Source organism: Podarcis vaucheri, assembly GCF_965113315.1.
Source record: "Podarcis vaucheri genome assembly, chromosome: 10".
NCBI classification, from domain to species: Eukaryota; Metazoa; Chordata; class Lepidosauria; order Squamata; family Lacertidae; genus Podarcis; species Podarcis vaucheri.
Genome location: NC_138748.1, coordinates 75,987,979 through 75,998,702, shown reverse-complemented (window position 1 = coordinate 75,998,702; position 10,724 = coordinate 75,987,979). Strand labels below are relative to the sequence as shown.

Below are 10,724 nucleotides of genomic sequence, written 5' to 3'. Positions count from 1 at the left end.
AAACGCAGTATTAACGTCATGATGGGAAATCGTCATACCCTCTTCGGCAGCTATCTTCAACAACAGTCTAACACTTTCAAATCTTACTGTTGGAGAATACGTTTCATGGTAATCCTGATCAGGTGTCTGAGAAAAACCTCGTGCCACTAGTCTGGCTTTATATCTGACTACTTTTCCACTCTGATCAGTTTTTACTTTGTAGACCCATCTACTGTCTACACACTTCATACCTGGTTCAGCTGGAACCAATTCCCAAGTATTGTTCTGTTTCAGGGAACTTAACTCAGCTCTCATGGCATTCAGCCAAGGTTCTGCATCTTTTGCAGACAGATTTTTAACTTCCTTATAATTGACTGGTTCAAAGACCACACCAGAGTTGCTTGTGACCGCAGTCTTTGCAAACTCTTCAGAAAACCTTTTCGGTGGTACACCCTGAATACATTGGTCATGCAACTTCTCATTCTTATCTACAGACAAATTGCAACACTCTTTCTCAGTTGCTTCTGCAGTGCCTGTACCTGAAACAAAAGGCAATTGGTACAATCCATTTACACATTTTGCATACAGAATGAGCTTGCCATCTCTAAGAATTTCACAGCGAGATTTAGCAAACACCACCTTAAACCCTTGACGATCAAGCTGGGAAACACTCAACAAATTGTCCTGAATATCAGGCGCATACAGGACATTCTTAATAGTTGCATTCAGGCTCTTTAAGAACACAGTTCCCTGAGCCACACTCGTGAGAACTGTCCCATCTGCTTGATGAATTTCTTTCTCTTGCTTCTCAAGCTGAACAAAGAGATTCTTATCTTTGGCCACGTGGTTTGAACAGCCAGAGTCGACCACGAAGAAACTCCGCCCACGTTGACTGGAACAGCGAGAGATCAAGGCCTTTGAAGTAGCAGGTGCTTGGGGATTTCTTCCTCCTCCCCCTCTGCCTCTGAAGTTTCCCTTCTTCTTTGAAGACTTCTTACACTGGAAACTCAAATGGCCTTGTGCTCCACACGAATAGCACCACTTCAATTTCAAAGCTTTAACAGCAGCAGTTTCACTTTCACTTTCCCCTGCTGAAGACTCAGGCACATTTTCAAGCACATTTTTAACAGCACAGTTTTCCTGGCTTTCTCTAACAGCCTGTCTGCGATCCCACTCATTCAGAAGCACGCTAGACACATAATCTTCTGTTAGCCGGTCAGAAGGCATTGTGGAAATCTGGGCAGCTACTCCATCATAAGACTCATCTAGGCTATTGATCATTAGCATTGCAAACACAGCCTCTGAAATAGCCAGGTCTCGCTGAACAAGGTCCTGTCTGAGACGCTTTAATTGAGATAGATGGCTAGGCAAATCACCACCTTTCTCCAACTGCAGCCTGCACAGCTTCTTAAAGAAAATCACACTGGAACCAGCATTCTGCCTCAGATGCATATCTCTCAACTTATGCCAAACAGCTTGTGCAGTCTCTTGACCCTCTAAGTTCACCAGCAAGTGGTCTGAAACACTCAAAATAATTGTCCCTCGGGCTTTCATATCTGCAGCATGCCATTCAGCCCAATCATCATCATCCTTATCTGGAGGGTCATCTTCTATCGTGTGAAATAACTTTTCCCTCTGTAAAAGCGCTTTCATCTTTACTTGCCAAATTGCATAATTTTCAGGCGTAAGGAGGGGAAAGGACAGAGCCATCTGGCCAGAATATGCACAGGCCATGTCTGCTATTACTTAGAGCAAGAAACTTCCCTCGTGCAACACAGATAAAGCCTTGACTCCTTCAGCCACTCTCTCTCCCACTCAGAGCGCAATTAACAGGCAAACAGGGATGCTATCTTCTTCCTTTGGCAGTCAGCAACATACCTCCATAAATCAAGCAGCAGCAACAGCAACAGTGGCAGCTTGAATACTCTGCTCCAAAACAGCTCTGCTTCTGGGCACCACAAATCAGTCCAGCATGCAGCGTCCGTTCCACCGTCCAGCAATCAGCAACAGAAACCTCTGGCGACTGGGACGACTAGGATGCTTGGGATGACTGGAACAACGCCAGGTCAGACGACTGGAACAACGACTGGGCCCATAACCGATGTCAGCATCGCCCTAGAGCCAGTGCACCAACTGGACTCTTGCACCTCAACCCCGACTGGGCTGGGCGAGCTGGGTAGCACCGCCAGAGACCTCCTTCTCGCAGGAACAGGTCACAGTGCTGTGGACTCACAGCTTAGAGCTGAGAGCACCGGATTCACTGTCTCAATACTTCAGTCGTTGCGCAGCAGAGTTTTGCAGAGTCTTGCAGAGTATAAACCACTCGGAGAGCAGCTCTGTAGAATATCTTCCTTTTATTCTGTAACTACAACTATGATACAAAACTATATACAGAGCTGAATATTCTAAGCATAAATCAATGCTACACTGAGAGTCTGCAGCTGCTCTTAGCAGCAATCTTATCTCTAGGATCTCTAACACTCTCACTCTCTCCGATACACTGACTGACTGACTCTCTCTCACACACAGATATGTTGCTGGGCAGAATAAGTAAATAGGCAGGACACGCCTCCTCCTCTGTGGAGAGTCAGCAGAGACCATCAGGAGATGGTCAGGAGATTCTTGGGTATGGGAGGGGTGGAATCTCCTCACTCCCCCCTTGAAACTGCTGTGTTTGTAGCACTGCCAGCCTGGGCAGTGTGTTTGGGGGTCCTGGGCTGCCTAGACAACCAGACCCCCTTCTCAGCCCGGCTGATATGGTCCCAAGGAAAGCAGAGCAGTATGTTTGGCACCAGCTTGGCTGCAGGAGTTGAATGAAGAAGGTGTGCAGGACACCATCCAACCGTCTTAGATACTCCACTCTGGATTTGTGTGGGTTTCCCTCCATAGCCTTTTCTTCTCCTGAACATAACTCACGAGGCAGTGAAGGTTTAGGACCAGAGTTTTCCTTCTCGATGGGCTTCCTTACCCGGTTGACGATCCCATCTGCCCTTCACTTTCCTCTGCAGGATGGGCAGAATCTGCCTTCTAGACTGTGGGATTCACTGTTCTTCTCATCCTCTCCATCCACCAGGGCTTGACTTCAGGTGCAGCAGAATTGCCCAGCCCCCCAAGGATTTGAGACCCATCAGCTATCCTCACCTGGTTTTGCCAGCCGCTTGAAGCCATTCCTGGGATTGTGGCCCCTGATTCATCCTGACAGCTTCTGGAAGGCACAGGTGAGAGCTGAGTGCAGGGTGGGGACCACCAAAGGTACATCCACTCCCATGACACCTCATGACATCATATAATAGCTATGTTTGAGACAGAAGCGGAATGAATTCCTGTCTCTAGAAATAACACAACTTCAGGCCATCAATAATTCAACACGACATATTCAAGGTTGAAGTTTTCACTAGTACAGTTATCCATTGGCCTTTAATATGCAGCTTTTTCAGTGTCACTTTAGGATGGGCTCAAGATCAGGCAGGCCATCATTATTATAAGGAGCAGTGGGGGTCTGGGATTCCAATGTGCCAGCTGCTTTTCTTCTGCTTCTCCTGCTCTCTCCATGCAATGTGAGGCATGTAGATGGAGGTCCATCTCCAAGAACAGGAGTTTCCCTGAGCACCCATTCAGCTGACCCCAAGCACCAAGCCTTGTCACTAGTTCTCTGACTGACCCAGACCACAGTCCCTGGAGAAGATGTAGACCTGGGCCTCCCAAAATGGTCCACATGGACCTCTTGTGGCCAATGAGACTGTGCAGGTGATTCATAAAGATCTAGAGGTGGATGCAGGATTATGATGCAGAGGATGGGGAATGTCCAAAGGAACGATGGACAGGAGAAAGAGAGGGCCTGTTCACGGACAGAGAGCAGCTGCCTTTCCTGTGAGGAAACAATTGATTTGAAAAGGCTGTATTCCAAGATCATGCTGCTTTATTAGCAATGATTGAGGATTATGAAAGGTGGTGATGCATTACTCTCATTTGATGACATTGCTTTTTCATTTCCAAAAATTTGGGAACATGGGTAGGACAGTGGAGAATGTAGGAGATGTTGAAATAAGAGAAGGGGCTAATGGAGCTTGATGTGCTCTCTTTCCCTTTGTTCTCTTCCTTGAAACCCAAACAGGATTTCCTTTATCCCACTCTGAAGAAGGTGATGGAGAAGACATTCAGAATTCCAAGGAATGGGGCACCTTTCATTTCATTAGGAATAGAAATTGAAATGTGTGAAATGTGGGATATGCTTCATTGAATGAGGACACATAGCTCACATCAATGACTCTGAGAGGAGAAACCATTTAAAAGTATGGTGTTTCGGAAAAGTTTCGCTTATAGTGGAAAACTTAGAACACATCAGCGGATTTACATTTACAAGAAAGGATTACAATGCAGGGAGTGTGGAAGAACTTCAGTCAGAGAGGATTCCTCAATATACATCAGCGGACTCACACAGGGGAAAAACCATTTAAATGCATGGAGTGCGGGAAAAGCTTCCGTCGGAGTGGACACTTAAGTTCACATCAACGGACTCACACAGGGGAGAAACCATATAAATGTATAGAGTGCGGAAAGAGCTTCAGTGATAGTGGAGACCTTAGAAAACATCAACGGTCTCACACAGGGGAGAAACCATATAAATGTATAGAGTGCGGAAAGAGCTTCAGTCAGAGTGGAGACCTTAGAAAACATCAACGGATTCACACAGGGGAGAAACCATTTCAATGTATGGAGTGTGGAAAAAGCTTCTGTCGGAGTGGACACTTAAGTTCACATCAACGGACTCACACGGGTGAAAAACCATTTCAGTGTATGGAGTGTGGAAAGAGCTTCAGTCAGAGTGGACACCTCAATAAACATCACCAGACTCACACAGGGGAGAAACCATATAAATGTATGGAGTGTGGAAAGAGCTTCAGTTGGAGTGGACACCTCAATAGACATCACCAGACTCACACAGGGGAGAAACCATTTCAATGTATGGAGTGTGGAAAGAGCTTCAGTCGGAGTGGAAACCTCAATAGACATCACCAGACTCACACAGGGGAGAAACCATATAAATTTATGGAGTGTGGAAAGAGCTTCAGTAAGATTGGAAACCGCAATATGCATCAACGGACTCATACAGGGGAGAAACCTTTTAAATGTAGGGAGTGCGGAAAGAGCTTTAGTGATAGTGGAAACCTTAGAAAACATCAACGGATTCACACAGGGGAGAAACCATTTAAATGTATGGAGTGTGAAAAGAGCTTTAGTGATAGTAGATACCTTAGAAGACATCAACGGACACACACAGGGGAGAAACCATAAGAATGCATGGAATGCGGAAAGAGCTTCAGTTTCTTTTCTTTTTTATATATATATATAATTTATTAAGATTTTTGAAATATTACCGTAAAAATGAAAAAGAAAAAGAAAAATACAAAATAAAAACAGTTAAAAACACACCTATTTTCTATTACTTATTTTCCTTTAGCTTATTTCCCGGACCTCCTCATACCTCCCTTTTTTGTATTCCGCTTCAATTCATTGGTTCAGCAAATCCTTACCATTAGATTTTAACCCAATTATAACCCTTTTTTCATATTCTCTTAAAGCATTACAGCTGGGAACCCTTAATTGCTATCCAACATCATTCTATCATTCATTAATTTTACAATATTTCTGTAGATAGTCTTTAAATTTCTTCCAATCTTCTTCCACTGCCTCTTCTCCCTGGTCTCGGATTCTGCTAGTCATTTCTGCCAGTTCCATATAGTCCATCACCTTCATCTGCCATTCTTCCAAAGTGGGTAGTTCTTGTGTCTTCCAATACTTTGCAATGAGTATTCTTGCTGCTGTTGTAGCTTACATAAAAAAAGTTCTGTCCTTCTTTGACACCAATTGGCCGACAATGCCCAGAAGAAAGGCCTCTGGTTTCTTCAAGAAGGTATATTTAAATACCTTTTTCAGTTCATTATATATCATTTCCCGGAAGGCCTTAATCCTTGGGCACGTCCACCAAAGGTGAAAGAATATACCTTCAGTTTCTTTACATTTCCAGCATTTATTATTGGGCAAATGATAATTTTTTGCAAGCTTGACTGGGGTCATGTACCACCTGTATATCATTTTCATAATATTCTCTCTTAGGGCATTACATGCCGTAAACTTCATACCTGTGGTCCATAACTGTTCCCAGTCAGCAAACATAATATTATGTCCAACATCTTGTGCCCATTTAATCATAGCGGATTTCACCGTTTCATCCTGAGTATTCCATTTCAACAGCAAGTTATACATCTTTGACAAAATCTTAGTTTTGGGTTCTGTCAGGGGATGATTAGCTGCTTGTGCTTAAAATTGTGCCCCCTCAGAGTTTGTGCGGCTCCACAAACCTCTGTGTGTGACAGAGCTCCTCAGACATGTCTGCTCTAGTCACTAGTAGAGTCTGACAGTGGCTGCCTGCGGAAACGTTTCCAGCAAAGAAGCTCCTTAACGGAAACGCGTCTCCTGGACTCACGACGTGGCAGCTTCCGGCGACGAATGGGTCTCCCTACAGTTGCTTCTGACACCTCCCCGCTATTTTCGCTGGACGTGTCTCTCACCCCTTTCTCTCCCCTGCTGTTTCCTGCCTGGGCTGCTGCGTCTCTCTCAGCATTACTGAGCTCCTCCTCCAGAGACCCCTCGCTCCCCCTGCTGGTCCCTGCTTTGGCTGCTGACTCTCTCCCAGTCTCTGGGAGCCCTACCAACTCCCTTTCCTCTGATGTCAGTTCCCTGACAGGTTCTAAGAGTTCTGTTTCTAATTTTGATTTTTCCACCTGGAAGCCAATTTTCTTATCCAAATTATATGCCTCCATTATCTGAAAATAATGAAGCCAGTCTCACACTTTGTTTTTTAATTTCTCAAAACTCTGCAGTTTCAGTCTATCTCCTTCTTGTTCCAAAATTTCCCAATATTTCGGCCATTTGGCCTCCATATTGAGCCTTTTCAGAGCTTTCGCTTCCATCGGTGACAACCACCTTGGGGTTTTATTTTCCAATAAATCCTTGTATCTTATCCAAACATTAAACAATGCTCTCCTGACAATATGATTTTTGAATGCTTTATGTGCTTTGACCTTATCATACCATAAATATGCATGCCATCCAAATACGTTGTTAAAGCCTTCTGGATCCAAAACGTCTGTATTTTCAAGAAGTAGCCATTCTTTCAACCAGCAAAAAGCTGCTGATTCATAGTAAAGTTTAAAGTCTGGCAGGGCAAATCCACCTCTTTCCTTTGCATCAGTTAATATCTTAAATTTTATTCTGGGCTTCTTGCCCTGCCAGACAAATCTAGAGATAACTCTCTGCCACTTCTTGAAACAGTCCATCTTGCCCACAGTTTGCAGTGTCTGAAACAAAAACAACATTCTAGGCAATACATTCATTTTTATCACAGCAATACGACCCAACAGTGAAAGCTTCAAATTTGACCAAATTTCTAAATCATTTTTCACTTCTGTCCAACATGTTTCGTAATTATCTTTAAATAAGTTCCCATTTTTGGCTGTCATATTAATCCCCAAGTATTTCACTTTCTTAACCACAGTCAGGCCTGTCTCATTCTGAAACCTCTCTCTTTCAATCGGTGTTCAATTTTTCTCTAAAACCTTAGTTTTTAGCTTGTTCAGTTTATATCCTGCCACTTGACCAAATTCTTGAATTAATTCTAAAACCCTTTTAGTACTAGATTCTGGCTCCTGTAACATCAATACTAAGTCATCTGCAAATGCTCTCAGTTTGTACTGTTTGGCTCCGACCCGTATACCTTTAACCAACTGGTCCCTTCTTATCATATTCAGCAAAACCTCCAGGACCGATATGAAAAGCAGTGGGGAGATTGGGCACCCCTGTCGTGTCCCTTTTTCTATCTTAAATTCTTCCGTCACCACATTATTTACAATTAATTCAGCCTTTTGTTCAGAGTACATTGCACCTATACCATTTTCAAAACCTTGGCCTACCCCCATCCCCTGTAGGTTCTTCTTCATGAAACTCCAAGAGATGTTGTCAAAAGCTTTCTCCGCATCCACAAATATCAGAACTGCTTTAGTGTTTATATTCACTTCTAGTTTTCCCAATACAAAGAGTTTCAGTTTCAATGCATGCCTTAGAAGACATCATCTGACTCACACAGGGAAGAAACCATTTAAATGTATGGAGTTTGGAAGGAGCTTCAGTCCGAGTGGAACCCTTGGTTTACATCAACAGACTCCCACATGAGAGAAACAATATAAATGTCAAGTAGACAGAGGTTCAGTCCTAGTGGAAGTCCTACATCAACAGACTCATGGACAGGAAGAACTTTAACAGTTGACACCCTACAAACCCATCAACCCTCAAAGAGGAGAAGCTGTTTAAAGGGAAAGATTGCAGAAAGTGCTTTAGTTATAATGGAGTGTTTAAGGAATATCTAAGGACTCAGAGGGGAGAACCCATTTAGATGTATAGAGTGAGGAATGTGTTCCTTTCAGAGTCCACTCTTTTCTTCACAGCAATGAACTCAACTCAGCAGGAAATCCATCTTAAAAGCATGTCATGTTCTGGTGTTTATATGTAAAATTGTATAGTAATGAAAAAATGAAGGTAACATCTCACTCTAGTGAGTCTAATTTTAGATGTAAGGTACCTTTTGATAGTGAGGGGGAGTTGGTGAATCTGGATTTCTGGTGGTGAGTGAGGATTAGGGCTGGGCGATCTATTAATCTCATCCTATACCGGTTTCTAGACCACATTGTGGTAACTTTTCAAAAACAATTGATATGGCAACACACCACAGATCACAGTTTGTGTTTTTGGGAAGCTCATTTGCCTGGAAGCAGCGGGCAGAAAGCTTTTCTTCGTGAAGCCCCTGCAGATGCCGAGTTGCTGACTTCCCTCCCAGATGACAGGAAGCGAAAGGCACACATCCATTGCCCTGTGTCCTTCCAGCCTCTTTCCTCCCTTGCTCCCTTCTGCCGGTTTGTGTGCCTGACTTGGATATCCTGTGTGGTGTATTTTTCTATTGCTGAAACTGGATTTGCTCTCAGGAGCCAAGTTTTGTGCCTCACTGGGGACCCAGTGAGAACTGTATGCTTTGAAAGCTCAGTAAACTATTACTGAAGAAGTCCTGCTGCCTCTCTGTGTGTTTCTGACCTCAGTGTGGGACTTGCTCTGCACGTGGCCCCTACCCTGCTGCTACTTGGCCCATGCCCTGGAGTTGCTCTACTCAAGCATGCAAGATGGTTTTTGCACCAAACTCTGTCATCCCCCCCCACCGCATCATCTCCAAGCACTGATTCTTCACCAGAAATTCATCCCTGCCTCCTAAGCATTCTGAAGAAAACTGATAATACTGTAAGTTAATGGGTGATTTCCCCCCAAGCCTAATTGCAAAAGGGGAACGGAGGGGCTGCAGGGACCAGGGAAGTCTCCTGATGGGCCAATCTTCACTCTTGAACCCCATGGGGCAACCCCAGAGCTCCTCCTTATTCTGGGGTTTGGGGAAGGTAGTATTTTTCCATAGTCCCAGAAGTTTTTATTCAGTCATGCTGCTAGGGAGTTTTCCTACCAGAGGCCCACAGTTCATATTGCTATCATACTGATTTTACTGTTGTTTCTGCTTTTGCTGTCATGGAACAGCTGGGTGCCGGGGGGGGGGAGGCACCAGTTGGGGGACCTAAAAGGGAAGAAGCCTGAGATCCTGGGGACTTGTGGTGGGATGGCAGTGAGCAGATAGAGGGAGAAAGGTTGGCAGACCGGGAGGGGAGGTGTTGCAAGCTGAAGAAACAGGGTTTGGTGAGCAGGAAGAGTCTGGGGCAGAGAGCAGTTCAGACTCAGAGGGAGGAGAGGAGAGGGTCAAGTGACCCAGAGGAGGCCGGCTGCTGAAGCATCCAGGGAGACTCCCCCTCCTGCTGCAACCAGCTCCCCTCTCCCCTGGTCTCCTAGAGCACACAAAGAAACCCTGTTCAGACCCCATGAGCCTGTACATTATATTAATAGGTGTAGGTTTTTTTTGTCCCAAAATGCATCACTTTAATCTCATTGACAATGAACTGTATTTTCTGCCCATTCACCCCGTTTGGAGAGGTCCTTTTGGAGCTCCTTGCAATCTCTCTTTGTTTGAACAACCCTGGACAATTTGCTGCCATGAGCAAACTTTGCCCCCTCCCTGCTAACTCCTAACTCTAGATCATTTATGAACAAGTTGAAAAGCCACAGGTCCCAATACTGATCTTGAGGGGACTCCGCTTCTGCTCCTCTTCATTCAGAGTACTGTCCCTTTCTTAGTACGTGTTCCCCCCTCCCTCCTTCCTTCTGCGCAGTGAAGGGAACCCTGCAGAAAAGTTCTGGGGTGAATTTTGCTTCCCCACACATCCAACACTGGTCAGCATTCAGGGAAATGGAAGAGGAAAGCTGGCCACAATCCAAGAGACTGAGGTCAGCAGAAAGCGAAGCAATGCCTACTCAAAGGGAAACCTCTTCAGCTTCCAGCCCGTCTGCTCCCACAATGGCTGGAGAAGAATTCGCCATTTGGGAATGGCACAGCTGAATGGAATCCCCACAATCGCTCTTGCTGGAGGAATAGGGGCACTTAGCCCTATACTATATAATAATAATAATAATAATTTATTATTTATACCCCGCCCATCTGGCTAAGTTTCCCCAGCCACTCTGGGCGGCTCCCAATCAGTGTTAAAAACAGTACAGCGTTACAAATTAAAAACTTCCCTGAACAGAGCTGCCTTAAGATGTCT

General features: G+C 44.7%; 1 protein-coding gene across 1 annotated transcript; it reads left to right on the top strand.

Moving 5' to 3' along the window:
- The first annotated feature begins 4,116 nt into the window (after positions 1-4,116).
- Positions 4,117-9,096, top strand: LOC309541951 (uncharacterized protein). Its single transcript, XM_082240229.1, has 2 exons — positions 4,117-6,269; positions 6,728-9,096. The coding sequence occupies exon 1, from the start codon at positions 4,354-4,356 to the stop codon at positions 5,272-5,274; it is 921 nt and encodes a 306-aa protein (XP_082096355.1). The 5' UTR covers positions 4,117-4,353; the 3' UTR covers positions 5,275-6,269; positions 6,728-9,096.
- The last annotated feature ends 1,628 nt before the right edge of the window (positions 9,097-10,724 follow it).